Source organism: Lithobates pipiens, unplaced genomic scaffold (assembly GCF_037356315.1).
Source record: "Lithobates pipiens isolate NorthernLeopardFrog02 unplaced genomic scaffold, aLitPip1_a1.2 Scaffold_18, whole genome shotgun sequence".
NCBI classification, from domain to species: Eukaryota; Metazoa; Chordata; class Amphibia; order Anura; family Ranidae; genus Lithobates; species Lithobates pipiens.
In genome coordinates, this window is record NW_027507758.1 from 86,734,213 (window position 1) to 86,750,539 (window position 16,327).

At 44.2% G+C, this 16,327-nt stretch overlaps 1 protein-coding gene across 2 annotated transcripts in view; it reads left to right on the forward strand.

The window, feature by feature from the left end:
- LOC143987273 (17-beta-hydroxysteroid dehydrogenase type 6-like) overlaps positions 1 to 15,813 on the forward strand; it is an 87,476-nt gene extending 71,663 nt beyond the window's left edge. For both annotated transcript variants that reach the window (XM_077485890.1, XM_077485889.1), the window contains 2 exons: positions 977 to 1,107; positions 15,434 to 15,813. In XM_077485890.1, coding sequence (XP_077342016.1) covers positions 977 to 1,107; positions 15,434 to 15,766 — 464 coding nt within the window. In that variant the 3' untranslated portion in view covers positions 15,767 to 15,813. The remainder of the gene's footprint in view (positions 1 to 976; positions 1,108 to 15,433) is intronic.
- The last annotated feature ends 514 nt before the right edge of the window (positions 15,814 to 16,327 follow it).

The following is a 16,327-nucleotide window of genomic DNA, read 5'->3' on the forward strand; positions in this document are numbered from 1 at the left end:
TGCCATGGAAACGGAGGCACATTAAAAGTGCGCACGCTCTCGCTATCAGTTTAGCTGTGCACTCTTCACCAAGCACAGCCACATACTCAAGGGAAGGAGGGGCTGAGAGAGGGGGCTTTTGCTGGAGTAGTATCCACCCCCTCCAAACTTTCAAAGAGAGAATCAGCCATTATTAGCTCCTTACTGACACTTCAAATGCATGTATCTCACACATTAAAGGACTGAGGTAAAAAATAATGGAAGAATGAAGGTGATGTGTACTGATTTGCCTTTCCCATACTTCCCTATAACAAGTCATAATCTATTGTTTCCAATAGGCTCACACCAACATGTTGTGAAATATTTTTTGTAACTAATATTTTTATAATTAAAATCTTCATATTAATGAGCTAGTAGAGGGTTTCATATTGATAACTAAAGCACTAAGAACTAAACTGTCTCATCAACATTAAAATGTTAGTGGTAGTCAATGTGACAGCACTGACCAATCAGAATCCATCTGGTCCATCCAGTAAGCACTTTTTTTCTGTAAAGGTGAACTAACCCTTTAACTATTTCTAATCCTTAAGTTTCTAGTAGTAGTAAGTAGATAAGAAGGTATATATTCTCTTGTTTTTCATCTGAAGGTGGGTAGGAGGGGTTTTCTCAGCTAGGCACGTCCTCCTGCCTCCATGCCTGAGCTAAGGGCAGAGGGATTGCAGAAAGTAAATGCTACATGAATCATCTGCCCTTTCTCAAAATGGCCACAGCTAGAAATGCTAGGAGGCATTTTTTTCTCTGAAAAATAAAGTGTACAAGTTTGTACAAGTGTGAACAAGTGTCTTTTTTTTAATATTTGATTTGCATTTGTTAGTTGTGTCTTCAAAATGAAAACTCTGTAAGTAGACAATTTAAAAATAAGTAAAAACTGACAGCCAAGAAGGAAAATATAAGACTACCACTGTATTTCTTTTGTTTTACTTGTCTGTATTTACAGGACGCATGGTGTTTATGTCGAGTATAAGCAGTTATTTGAGTGTGATGAATGGCATATATGCCATGTCAAAAGCTGCTCTGGAGAAATTTGGTGATTCTCTGCGACTAGATATGATGCGGAATGGAGTGAAGGTAAGATCATTTTTTTTGTATTCAGACCTGCCAACAAGCTTCAAGAGTATATACTATGTATGTGTGCATGTATTTTTTTTTTAATATATAATTAAAAGCATGCACCCCCTAATTTAAATATGACCTACCCCTTCCTGGGAAGGCCACACCCCTTCCTGTTTAAGATCCACCCTGTCTCTGTAAACAAAAAAAAAAAACATGTTGGTTGGGGTAAGGAGGAGGTTAACGTACAGTAGGAGGATGGAGATGTGTGGTTAATGTGAAGGATAAGTGAAATAAAGGAGTTAATATACAGATAATGTAGAGACAGACTGGAGATGAGATGTAAGGCTGGTAAAGGGGTTAAAAAGATCCCACATTTAAAGTAGTATTAAACCCAAAAGCAAACATTTAATATATTGCAGCTTACCAATTCTTAGATGTGATGGCTGTACGGGTTTCCTTTTTATGCTTTAGTTTTTCTATTCTCACCTGGTGTGTTTCAAAAGAACATACTGTCCTGTAGATGTAAAAGTTATAGGAATGAGACAAACTATTTACCACTGACAGAGGTGATTACAGTGATCAGGGATGCTTACAATGATTGTATTTATTTATTTATGTAAAAACTTTATGTAAAACTGTTGCTCTAACTACTTGTGTAACTGCAGTGTGAGCTGGGGTTTAGCTTCAGTATGTTAGTATATCTAAATCTGCTAGGCCATCTAACACTAACATCCCTTCAGAATTACAATGCTGCTGTCCAAAATTGCCCCCTGTGCTCCTTCATCAAAAATGGGGGCACTCTAATAAAGAAGATGTGTTACTGGCCAGATCACCAGGTGAAAACCGAGGGGAAAAAAGCCTACAAAAGATAACAAATGCAGCCACACAGGGAGGGCTCTCAGATGCAAACTGTGCACTCTTGACATTTGTGATCACTCTGTTTGGTCATCGGAGGGAATCACAAGGTACAGAGCCACTTGATCGGCTCTAAACACTATCTGTTATCCAAACTATCCAATGATGACTTGGATGATAGCCATTTCTGCACCACAAAGATGCATGAAACCGACTCTCCACTGTACCATAATTTTTTTAAGATACATTTTGGCATTGGTACATTTTTCTCATAGCATTGCCTGGCTTCTCATGCCTTTTTTTGAAAATAGTTTGCCTGTTAATCTTAAGAAAATTCCTTCAATTTAAATGGGATTTGCTACTAAGATCAGATTCTTTGAATTTTTGAATTTTAAAAAAGGTTTGCTTAACCCTATGTGGATCAAACCTAGGCAGATTCAATCATTGCTAATTTTTTTCCACTATGGAGAGATTTTTTCTCGCTTCCGCTTATGTATGCAGGACAGGTAGTAAAGGGAAATCTCCCCAATGTAATACAGATGGTTAAAAAAAAAAAATAAAAAAAATTGTATAAAATACTGTAATTTTCTTTCCTGGCGTTAATCCATGGCAGCATAAATGTGGTAGTAGTCCCGCACCTTTTGCCCACATGGCCATTGCCAAGACATAAAGAGTTAACGCCCACACAACAGCTCAATCCCTGTACATTGATAGGAAAGAACTGGGTGGATTCAGTATGCTGCCATGGATTGGCTCCAGGAATGGAAAATTACAGTAAGTATTTGATACATTTTCCATTTTCCTGGGTTGGGAAGGTTAGGAAAATTCTATCTTATAGGAGAGTATGTTACCACCTTCCCATCAAAGTCAGCTGTAGTGAGGACTACTAAGTCCAAAAGTAGTGCTGAAAGAACGCGCTATAAGAGGACCTGATTGACTGACTCCCTATCGTGTTGGTTGACCTCTCCTTGTAAAATGCCCACAATGTTCTCGCTGCCCAGATACTGCTGTTCAAATGTGCAGCAAGTCCTTCTGGAGGCTGGAGCCCAGCCATATAGTGAGCCCTTAGCATTAACCTTGGGATCTGCAAGGCGATTGTGCACTTAAGCATTCTACTATTGTTGGTTTCTAAGGAACTAAGGACCACCACTATGGAATGCTCTACTTGCAGGCATCCGCTTGGAAGAAAACTATCTGGCCTTCAGGAAGAAGCTCAAGACTAGGGATGAGCCGAACACCCCCCGGTTCGGTTCGCACCAGAACTTTCGAACGGACCCCAAATTCGTACGAACGTTAGAACCCCATTGAAGTCTATGGGACTCGAACGTTCAAAATTAAAAGTGCTAATTTTAACGGCTAATATGCAAGATACTGTCCTAAAAAGGGTTTGGGGACCTGGCTCCTGCCCCAGGGGACATGGGTCAATGCAAAAAAAAGTTTTAAAAACGTCCGTTTTGGCGGGAGCACTGATTTTAATGACGATTAAAGTGGGAAAAAAAAGTGAAATATTCCTTTAAATATGGTGCCTGGGGGTTGTCTGTAGTATGCCTGTGAAGTGCCACGTGTTTCCCGTGTTTAGAACAGTCCCTGCACAAAATGACATTTAACGGAAATAACGTCATTTAAAGCTGCTTGCGGTTTTAATGTTCTATCTGGTTCCTGCAATATGGTTGAAAATCATTGAGAAAAATGGCATGGGTAGCCCTCCCTGCCCATTACCAGCCCCTTTGGGTCTTGTACGCATATTAAGGGGAACCCCGTACCCATATTAAAAAAGGAAATACGTGTGGCCCCCAGGCCCTATATACTCAGAACAGCAGTATACAGGCGGTGCAAACAAGACAGGGACTGTGTAGGTTTGTTGTGTTAAGTTGAATCTGTTTGTAATTTTCAACTGGTACATTTTTAAAGTGTAGCTCCAGTCAAAAAAACTATTTTTAAGCTTTTTGGAAAATATAGGGAAGGGTTATCACCCCTGTATAATTTGTTTTGTCGTCCATCTTTTTTCATCTCACTTGCTGTTGTCTCCTTCCGTTTGCAAGTAGGAGATGTTTGTAAGTTGGATGTTTGAAAGTAGGGGCCTGCCCTATATGCTCTGCAGAAATGGCGGAACAAGGTGTTGGTTTTGCCACAACATTGTAAGCCCTGAAAGTGACTCTTGGTGGGCGCTGGAGCGCCCTGCTGTGAACGATTATATCAAGAATTGTAATTACATGCCATTGTTGAACAGTGGTAGAAAAATTGACCTTTGGTGGTTGTGGTGCTGGTGCCACAACACTATAAGTCCTCATAGTTACTCTGGGTGGGCACAGGAACGGGCCCTCCTGTGAAATATTATATCAAGAATTGTAATTACATGTCCCTTTTAAACAGGGGCAGAAAAATTGGGCCTTAGGCACTGGTGCTGGTGCCACCACACTGCAACCTCTCCCATATACTCTAGTTTTATTGCAGGAATTAGCCCTGCTGCAAAGCATTGCATCAAAAATTGTAATTAAATGCCCCTGTGAAACAGGGGCAGAAAAATTGGGCTTTAGGCACTGGTGCTGGTGCCACGACACTGCAACCTGCAACGTACAACATGTACAACGTGACTAGAAAAAGGAAGTTCAATAGCCAGTAGCCAACAGCTTCTGTCTCGTAGTTGAATCTGAGCATGCGTGATTTTTGGCATGTCGGAATTGCATACACACGATCGGAATAACCGATAGAAAGTTATTACATTGGGAAAATTGAGAGCCTACTATCAATTTTTGGCTGGCGGAAATTCGGACAGCTAAATTCCGATGGAGCAATACACTAGCTATATAGGTGAGGTGTATATAGCGGTGTATACTGCGGTCAGGGCACGCAGACAACAACCACTACACAACAGCAAGATCGAAAATCGTCCGAAAACGATCGGTGTGTACTGTGTTGAAGGTACACAGAACACCCACTAACTCCTGCAGATGCCTTTATTATAGAACAGCAGAGATAAAGGGGTATATACAGATGTATACTGTGCTGTGCTGGAGGCACACACAACTTCCAATAACTCCTGCAGATGGCAAGTGGGCTCAAATAGAGAACAGCTATGTAGGTGGATATAGCGGTATGTACTGGGTACAGAGCATGCAGACAGCACGCACAAGCTCCTAACACTACTGACTGCAAGCTCTATTATAAAAGATAGATCACTAGCTATATAGGTGAGGTGAATATAGCGGTGTATACTGCGGTCAGGGCACGCAGACAACAACCACTACACAACAGCAAGATCGAAAATCGTCCGAAAACGGTGTGTACTGTGTTGAAGGTACACAGAACACCCACTGCTTCAGACGCCAACACACTACACAAGGCCGCCGCGCTGGCGGCCTTATATAGTGTGGGGCGTGCACTACACAGCCTGAGCTATGATTGGCCACAGGCATCCTGCCTGTGGCCAATCATGGCTCTCCTCGCTGCTGGCGCTGCGATTGGCCAAGCATGCAAGGTCACAGTGCATGCTTGGCCAATCATGAGCCAGCAATGCACTGCGCCATCGCAGTGCATTGTGGGCCGTGAGCACCACACAAATTTGGTGCGAACAGACCAAAATGTTCGGACTTCGCCGAACAGACGAACAGCCGAAGTTCTAGTCGAACGTATGTTCGACTCGAACACGAAGCTCATCCCTACTCAAGACCCATCTCTTCTGAAAACCCAGACAGACACTGACGGCAAAAGCACCTTGAGGCAATTTAGTTTTGCATATGTAGCGCTATACAAGTTATTCATTCATTCATTCATAGCTGTTATGGCTAGCTAAACGATTCTTCGCAAATTCGCTATCTTTGATTTGATCTAGATGTATTGAAGGAGTGTTTAACCTAAAATTGGTCAAAGCAATCCCACGATGGGATAGACAAACAAATGCCTACAGGTTTTTGATGTAACAACACAGAAAAGCTGTCAACTGCTTGCAGCTCACAGTGCCTGCCCAAGCATTCTTATACTAGAAGCTGGCTTCAGGTGAGACTGAATGTTCACCTGTTAAAAAATAAAATTGAGTACCATCTATGATACCTTCCCCATCCGCACTAGCATCCAAATCCACAGAACTGACCTTGAGGGTGCACCCCCTCCCTCAAGGGGGCACACCCTGGAAAGATACCAGATCAGAGGAAGCTGAGTGAATTGTCTGTAATGGAGATTTCACAGAGACGCTTATACCATATATGTCTTGTGAGAGCATAATTGGTGGCGGTATCACTGGATTCCTTCAAACTTGATGGAACACAATTTTCTTTTCAAGATTACCATTGTTGATATACATGTGAAATATCTTATTCTGGTGAATGCATAGTAAGACTGGAGTTCAAGCACACGCTGACATTTCTGCTCGTGGTGGATATTTTTCAACTACAACTTATCTCACTATTGCATCATTGTTTGTACTCCATTTATTTCTTTGACGTTTATGTTTATATGTTTTGAAGTAAGTGCTGTACTTGTGTTTAAAGTGGTTATAAACTCTGTTAAACCACTTGTACCTATAGGCAAGCCTATAAATAATGTTTACCTGTAGGTACTGTGAATATCTCCTAACAATGCAGGACCTTCAGAGCCCATGCCAGAAACAGTGGCTCTTGCGCACATGCATGGGAATGATGTCATTGCGGCTCCAGCCACTCACAGCGCTGGAGCCCATGAACCCAGAAGTAACACCGGGGGAAGATGTCAGCCGCTGGGGGAAGATGTCAGCCACTGGAAGGGCTTTGTTTTAAGGTATTTCATAATGTGCTAGTATGCAATGCATAGGCAAGACACACTTGTCTTTGTACTCCTTATCTGGTTGCCGCCACACATGCTTGAGACAATCTGAACCAAATTAGTTTATCTTGGTCTCCTCATCAGACCACAGGACATGGTTCCAGTAATCCATGTCCTTAGTCTTGTCTTCAGCAAACTGCGGGCTTTCTTGTGCATCATCTTTAGAAGAGGCTTCCTTCTAGGAAGACAGCTATGCAGAGCAATTTTATGCGGTGTGCGGCATATGGTCTGAACACTGACAGGCTGACCCCCTCCCCCCTTCAACCTCTGCAGCAATGCTGGCAGCACTCATACGTCTATTTCCCAAAGAGAACCTCTGGATATGACGCTGAGTACGTGCTTTGGTCGACCATGGCGAGGCTTGTTCTGAGTGGAACCTGTCCTGTTAAACCGCTGTATGGTCTTAGCCACCATGTCTTCTTATAGCCTAGGCCATCTTTATATAGAGCAACTATTCTTTTTTTTCAGATCCTCAGAGAGTTCTTTGCCATATCTTTATAAATGATGTAGGGTCTCAGATTAAAAGTAAAATTTTTGTCTTTGCAGATGACACTAAGCTATTTAGTGAAATGGCATCCTTACAGGGTGTCTTCAATTTACAAGCTGACCTCAATGCACTGCCTAATTGGGCAACTAAATGTTGATACATGTAAAGTTATGCACTTGGGGGCAAAGAGTAACCATGCATCATACATAGTAGAGGGAGTAAAACTGAGGGAATCCATAGTGGAGAAGGATCTGGGGTTTTGCGGTAGGTCACAAGCTTAATAAAATGCAATGCCAAGCCTTCCAAAGTGAGCAAAGTCCTTTTTTGTATTAAGAGAGGTATGGACTCCAGAGAGAGAGATATAATTTAGCCCCTGTAAAAATCATTAGTAAGACCTCACCTGGAATATGCAGTTCAATTTTGGGCACCAGTTCACAAAAAGGATATTGGGGAACTGGAGAAAGTGCAGAGAAGGGCAACCAAACTGATAAGAGGCATGGAGGAGGTCAGGTATGAGGAAAGATTAGAGGAACTGAATATATTCCCTCTTGAGAAGCAGAGATTGGGGGGGGGGGGGGGGATATGATCAACATGTACAAATACATAGGTGGTCCATATATAGCAAATTTGGTGTTTTTCACTTTAAGGTCATCACAGAGGACAAGAGGGCACTCTTTACGTCTAGAGGAAAAAATATTTAATCTCCAAATACAGAAAGGTTTCTTCACAGTAAGAGCTGTGAAAATGGGGAATAGACTCCCTCCAGACAGAGGTGGTTCTGGCCAGCTCAGTAGATTGCTTTGACCCAGAAACCTTCAGAGGATATGTGGAGGATACATGTGGAGAAAAGACTCTTCCTAACAACAACAGCGGGCTGAAAAAACCTTGCAATCTGTACTCTAGGCTTCTTCCTCTGACAATGACAGGTAGGGATGGGCTTTATGTTCGGGTCGAACATGAGTTTGACTCGAACATTGGCTGTTCGCCCGTTTGCCAAATAGCGAACAATTTAGAGTGTCCGCGGCAAATTCGAAAGCTGTGGAACACTCTTTAAAAGTCTATGGGAGAAATCAAAAGTGCTAATTTTAAAGGCTTATGTGCAAGTTATTGTCATAAAAAGTGATTGGGGACCTGGGTCCTGCTCCAGGGGACATGTAACAATGCAACAAAAAAAGTTTTAAAAACTGGAGTTTTTTCGGGAGCAGTGATTTTAATAATGCTTAAAGTGAAACAATAAAAGTGTAATATTCCTTTAAATTTCGTACCTGGGGGGTGTCTATAGTATGCCTGTAAAGGGGCGCATGTTTCCCGTGTTTAGAACAGTCTGACAGCAAAATTACATTTCTAAAGGAAAAAAAAAATCATTTAAAACTACTCGTGGCTATAATGAATTGTCAGGCTGACAATACACATAAAAGTTCATTGATAAAAATGGCATGGAATTTCCCCACAGGGGAACCCTGAACAAAAATTTAAAAAAATAATGCGTGGGGGTACCCTAAATTGCATACCAGGCCCTTCAGGTCTGGTATGGAACCCCGCGCCAATTTTTTTTTAAAAAAAGGCGTGGGGGTCCCCCTCAAAATCCATACGAGACCCTCCAGGTCTGGTATGGATTTTAAGGGGAACCCCGCTCCCAAATTATAAAAAAAATGGTGTGGGCTCCCCCCGAAAATCCATACCAGACCCTTACCCGAGCACGCAACCTGGCAGGTCACAGAAAAAGAGGGGGGACGAGAGAGCGCTCCCGCCCTGAACCATACCAAGCCACATGTCCTTAACATTGGGAGGATGCTTTGGGGTAGCCCCCCAAAGCACTTTGTCCCCTAGTTGATGGAGTGAAGGGCCTCATCCCCACAACCCTTGCCCGGTGGTTGTGGAGGTCTGCGGGTGGGGGCTTTTCGGAATCTGGAAGCCCCCTTTAACAAGGGGACCCCCAGATCCCACCTCCCATATGAATTGGTAATGAGGTACAAATGTACCCCTACCATTTCACAAAAAAGTGTCAAAAAGGTTAAAAAAGAGATGGTTTTTGACAAGTCCTTTATTAATTTCTTCTTCTTTCCCCGCTTCTTCTTCCATCTTCCTTCTTCTGGTCTTCCTTCGGTGTTCTTCTTCTTCCTCTGTCTTCTTCTTCTCCATCTTCTTCTTCCTCTGCTCTTCTCATCTGGCATCTTCCTCTGGCTTCTTCTCCAATTCTTCCTCCGCACGATCCGTCTCAGTGGGAGTCTTCCGTCGTGTGACGCTTCTGTTCTGACACTTCTTATATAACGGAGGCCACCCAGTGACCCCACCATTAATTTCTTCTTCTTTCTTCTGGTCTTCCTTCAGTGTTCTTCTTCTTCCTCCATCTTCTTCTTCTCCATCTTCTTCTTCCTCCGGCATCTTCCTCCGGCTTCTTCTCCGCATTATGTGCCTCAGTGGGAGTCTTCCTCCGTGTGATGCTTCTGTTCTTCTGACAATTCTTATATAATGGAGGACGGGGCCACCCGGTGACCCCACCCTCCTCTGGCGCACGAGGACTTAACAGGGACTTCCCTATGGCTTTCCCCGTAATGTCAGAGGGAGGGTGGGGTTTCCCTGTTTACGTAAATGGGTGACCCCGCCCCCTCTGACAACACGGGGAAAGCCATAGGGAAGTCCCTGTGCGTCAGAGTGGGGGGTGGCTCACCGGGTGGCCCCGCCTTCCGTTATATAAGAAGTGTCAGAAGAACAGAAGCATCACACGGAGGAAGACTCCCACTGAGGTAGATCACGGGGAGAAGAAGCCGGAGGAAGATGCCGGAGGAAGAAGAAGATGGAGGAAGAAGAAGATGGAGGAAGAAGAAGAACACCGAAGGAAGACCAGAAGAAAGAAGAAGAAATTAATAAAGGACTTGGCAAAAACTGTCTCTTGTCTTTTTTAACCTTTTTGACACTTTTTTGTGAAATGGTAGGGTACATTTGTACCCCATTACCAATTCATGGGGGGATGGGATCTGGGGGTCCCCTTGTTAAAGGGGGCTTCCAGATTCCAATAGGCCCTCTATCCGCAGACCACCACAACCACCGGACAAGGGTTGTGGGGATGAGACCCTTCTTCCCATCAACATGGGGACAAGGTGCTTTGGGGGGCTACCCCAAAGCACCCTCCCAATGTTGAGGGCATGTGGCCTGGTACAGTTCAGGGGGGGCCCTTTCTCATCCCCCTCTCTTTTCCTGCAGCCTGCCAGGTTGAGTGCTTGGATAAGGGTCTGGTATGGATTTTTGGGGGGACCACACACCTTTTTTTTTTTATTTTGGTGCGGGTTCTCCTTAAAATCCATACTAGACCTAGACCTGAAGGGCCTGGTATGGAATTTAGGGGGACCCCCATGCATTTTTTTTATTTGGTTCGGGGTACCCCTGTGGGGAAATCCCATGCCGTTTTAATCAATGAACTTTTATGTGTATTGCGGACCGACAATTCATTATAGCCGTGAGTAGCTTTAAATTACTTTTTTTTTCCTTTAGAAATTTAATTTTGCTGTCAGACTGTGCTAAACATGGGAAACATGTGTCCCTTAACAGGCATACTATAGAAACCCCTCAGGTACATATTTTAACCACTACAGATCCGCGCTATTGCCAAATGACGGCATCAGCGCGGACCTACATTTCCGGGACTACGTCTATTGACGTCGTCCCGGATACGAGCGGCCTGCGCGCCCCCTGAGGGGCGCGCGCGGCGCGCTCTGTGATCGGCGAGTCCGTGAGACTCGCCTGATCACCGATCCGTGCAAGGGGTCGATCCCGACCCCTTATCACGTGATCAGCTGTCAGCCAATGACAGCTGATCATGTGATAGAACGGAGCCGGTAATCGGCTATTATTCCTCCTCGCGCTGTCAGCAGAGAAAAAAAAAGCCGATCACCGGCGCCCGTGATCGGGACATCAGTCCCGATCACGGCCAGCAATACAGCTGACCACCTGCCCCCTGCCAGTGCCCACCTGCCCACCGCCGTGCCATCCTGAATAAAAGTAAGTGCCCCCCATCAGTGCCCCCCATCAGTGCCCCCATCAGTGCTCATAGTGCCCACAGTGCCACCTACAGTGCCACCCACAATGCCACCCACAGTGCCATCCAGCAGTGCCACCAACAGTGCCACCCACAGTGCCCACAATCTGCCTCAAAGGTGCTGCGACCCAGTGCCGCCCATCAGTGCCCAGCAGTGCCGCCCATCAGTGCCCTGCAGTGCCGCCCATCAGTGCCCAGCAGTGCCATCTATCAGAACCACCTATCAGTGCCACCTATCAGTGCCCATCAGTCCCATCTATCAGTGGTACCTATCAGTGCCCATCCGTGCCACCCATCCGTGCCACTTATCCGTGCCACCCATCCATGCCATCTTATCTGTGCCCATCTTTGCCCATCAGTGCCGCCTTATCTGTGCCCATCGGTTCCGCCTTATCTGTGCCTATTAGTGCCGCCTTAACTATGCCTATCAGTGCCCACCAGTGCAGCCCATCAGTGCCCACCAATGCAGCCCATCAGTGCCCACCAATGCAGCCATCAGTGCCGCCTAATCAGCGCACTTCAATGAAGGAGAAAAATGACCCGTTTGCAAAATTTTATAACAAACTATTAAAACATGATTTATTTTATTATTTTTTTTTGCATCTTTTTTTGTTTGTTTAGCAAAAAATAAAACTCCGAGCTGTAACTAAATACCACCAAAAGAAAGCTCTATTTGTGGGAAAAAAATGATAAAAATTTCATTTGGGTACAGTGTTGTATGCCCGCGCAATTGTCATTCAAAGTGCATCAGCGCTGAAAGCTGAAAATTGGTCTGGGACTGAGGGGGGTTTAAGTGCCCAGTAAGCAAGTGGTTAAAGGAACATTACACTTTTATTGTTTCACTTTAAGCCTTATTAAAATCACTGCTCCCCAAAAAATTGACGTTTTTAAAAGTTTTTTTTTGCATTGATACATGTCTCCTGGGGCAGGACCCAGGTCCCCAAACCCTTTTTAGGACAATAACTTGCATATTAGCCTTTAACATTGATTTTTCATGTTTGTGTTCCATAGACTTTAACAGTGTTCGCAGGTTTGCATGTTCTGGATGCGAACCAAACGGGGGTGTTCGGCTCATCCCTAATGACAGGTGTTCAACCTCAGCAGCATCATGTTGCTGCTGTCCTTGGATGTCTCAAGGAGATGCTGTCCCTGGAAGGCCATGCAGGCTACTTCCTCTGACTGAGGAAATTCAGACCCTCCTCTGGTTTCTTATCTGACAATTCTGCTTCTCCTCTATTAATGGTAAATTTACCTGCCTTAGAGAAATATGTCCAGAAGGGGCCTCAGACTGAATATAAAGTACCAGCTTATCCTTTCTCTCTTTCCTTGCCTGTAAAAGCTGACAACGGGAGGCTTTATGCAGTTGGTAGCAACAGCATTGGAATGCAGCTTGAGTTATTCAAAATGACTTAGCTATGGTAATTTCACCCAGGGCTCACAGCAATTCTTTGCGGCTATGAATAGCGGGCAGGAGAGCAACCAGCAACATGCGTTCGAGTCGAACACTGAGCTCATCCCTACTTAAAAAAAAGAACTTCAAGCAAACGGCTACATTGGCTTACACAAATACACATTTATGTACGGTGTGACCTATATGAAGATATGTAATTTTGTTCAGTCTTGTGACCTGTCACAGTAAAGCCTGGTCTGTGTCCTTCTTGAAGATTTCACTGGAGCTAAGCAATACAAGGACCCAGTCCAGGAACGGCCCATATACAAGGCACTAGGGGGAGGGCCGGCATGACGAGGGTGGGGGGCAGTGAGGGTTGGCTGTTTCGTCACTGGGGAAGCGAGGAGGCGGGCTGTAGGGCGGTGAGCGTGACGCGGCAAAGGGGGCGGAGTCGTCGTGCGGAAGCCCAGTTCGGGCCGTGATCGGAAAGCAGGAGGAGAGTTTTTCCCACCCTCCCTCCCTAATTGAAGTTTTTCATTTGGTCAGAGAGAAGTGGTATTTCTTGTTTTTGGGCCGCTCTTTGATCATTTTTGGGTATTCAGGGTGGATTACAAAGAATTTGTTGTCGTAGCAGCGTTAGGTCTATGGGGTCTTTGAAGGTGGTGCTGAAAAATAATGGAGGTTTAAGGGGGTTCGGCACATATGGAGGTATGGGTGTCCTTTCCCTTAAAATGTTAATAATGGAATGGAGAAGGTTGTATCTGGAAGGAAGTTGCTGGTTTGTCCCTGAGCTTGAGTAATACACGCTGGGGGGCCTGTTTATGGTTTACCGATACAACTGGTTGGTTAAAATTCGAATTTACCTTCAAAGCTGGATGTATATATTGGTTTATAATCTTTGTTGAAAATGTATTTATATGCATTAAGTTATGTTTCAGAGTATTTTTGTATTTCATATGTTTGTAATAAAAAAGGACTGCTATGGCCATTCGACTCCAGAAAGAGAATGTGTCGCCTGGTCATTTGTTAGATAAGTCATAGAGGGTATAGGTGGTCATAGAAAGAGCCTCACGAGTAAGAACATCCCCTAGTCATGCTTGTTACATGATCTGGCTTGGTTCGCACCTATGCATGTGGCTGCGGGTGCGGGAAATACATCTGTTCCCGCACCCACAGTCACCTGCCAACCAAATTGCGCTGCTCTTTGGAGTCGCACAGGGCTGTCATTCATTCTGAATGGCACCCTCATGCATTTCAGCACGCAACTCATTTGCAGGTGCGGGAATCGCAGGGAAATTGCAGGGTAAAAAAGATCATGCTATTTCCCTGCGGCCGTGTTTCTGAAAACTTTTTCTAAACTTTTTTTTGCAGAAAGGCAGGCACAGCAGCCCATTCATTTGAATGAGCTGCCGTGCCCAAACAAATACAGCCCACACAGAACGCCAAAGTGTGAACCTAGGGTAATAAAGGATCAGAATCCCACTAATGGGGTAATCCATGTGATCCCTACTAACTGGCTTCAAATCATTTTCCTAGTTTCCCAGTCTGGTTCTTTTGTAATGACATTAATCTAGCTGTATGTGATTGTACATTTAGCCCCCATTCCCAACTATGCGAATTAGATGTGCGTTTCCCCGCATCTAATTCGCATAGTAGGAAAATGTGACTGGCTCCTTATAGAGCCAGTTCACATATCTCCGGGGCAGCTGCGGAGCGCACTGCAGAAAAAACGTGTGCGTCTTTGGCTCAATTTCAGGACCGAATTCAGGCATAGAATCGGCCTTGATTCGTCCCTGAAATGGGGAACAGGGACGCACAGCACTCCTGTGTGTTCCGCAGCGTGTTATAGTGTGAACCCGGGCTTAATGATCCTTTTAAGGAATATACTGCATAATTGAATTAAACAATAGCTTGAAAATGATGGATAACTATCATGCTGACCTGCTGGCTTTAGTATTTTCTGTTACTGACCTGGAACAAGTATAAAGATAAGGACTTCTAATGTCTGACTTTCTGATCTGCTTGCTTGATACAGGTAAAGTATAAAACCAAAGGCAGCCAGGAAACTTGAATTTTTAGAAGGAGGTCAGAAAGTGCAGCCCTCATATTTTGATAGCTCACATTTCTTGAGACAGTAATATTTTACAGATAACAATTCATATCCATATACGCTCTAAGCCCCTGTACACACGGTCGGAGATTTCGACAACCAAATCCGTCAGATTTTGTCCGAAACTGTTGCATACACGCGGTCGGACTAAGTTGTCGAAAAATCCGATCATTCAGAACGTGATGACGTAATTTTGTTACGATGGGACTACGTTCAGGCTAGTAGCCAATAGCTTTGATGTAGGAATTTGATCTGAGCATGCGTGGCACTTGGTCCAATCAAAATTATCTACACATGATCGGAGTATGTCCGATCAAACCAGTTGGTCGGAAAATATTTCCAACAAGTTGGAAAATTGGGTCCGACGGATATTCCAACGGAATCAGTCCGATGCATACCACACACTCAGATTAACCGACAACACGGTCCGATAGGACACATTCAGACGGATTCTCCGACCGTGTGTACAAGGGCTTAGAGGAGCTTATACAGTATTCTACTGGCCTCATACATTCTTACATTATAAGTATAGTTTTTTTTTTCTTCTTCTTTTTTCCATGCACACTTTGAATAATAAAATTCCATGGAGATAGAGTTTGTGGTTTAAAGTGAACATAAACTCCAGTGCTGAAAATCTAATAATTTGCTTATATTCTCTCATTTTAGGTGTGTCTGATAGAGCCTGGTAATTATGCGAACGCTACAAATATCCAGCCCCGAAAATCTACTGATGACATCTGGAATTCACTTTCTGCAGATGCAAAGGAAAGCTATAGCAAGGAATATGTGGAGAAAGTCAACCATTTGGTTAATTTATCTCTGTCCAAAGGTAGCAGTAAGAGCCATGAGGTGCTGGATGCTATTGTAGATGCTCTCACCTCGCCTACACCAAAGCCTCGATATTTAGTGGCCTCTATTGCAGAGAAAATATCAGTTTATCTTTACCTTTGGCTTCCAACTTCTCTGTTTGATAAAATCTTATCTCGAGCTTTTGTTTGATGAAATAATAAAGGCAATGTGTCATGGCCAATATACTTTTTAAAGTATTCTGTCCTAATGTAGGTGTCATTATTTGTAAATTACCTCAATGGTTCTAAGCAAGATTTGTAAATAAATGTTACAGCAAAAATATACTTATTCTTAAACATATGTATATTATATAAGTGTATTCTGCTTCTGGGTGGTCAAAACTGTTATTTAGTCATGAAAATGCTATATCACACACCCTTACTGTTGTTCACTGATGGTATGGCTTCATAGGCATCATACCCAGGGCTGGTGCAAGGATTTTTGACACCCTAACCAAAACCTAATTTTGCCACCCACATTGGCTCCACCCCTGACTCCACCCCCTTTGCCCTACCCATGTGACAGGAGACGGTGATATTCAGGAAGCATCGGCTCTGCTTCCTCTAGCACTGGCTCCAGTGCTGCGATGCGCCTCTAATTACAGTACTGGTCGGATGGAACAGCTGCCTGGGACTGAGTTAGTTACATGCTGCAGCCTGCAGAGCATGCAGACGCGGAGGGAAACCAGTGGCCAGGCGCCCCTAAGCAGCA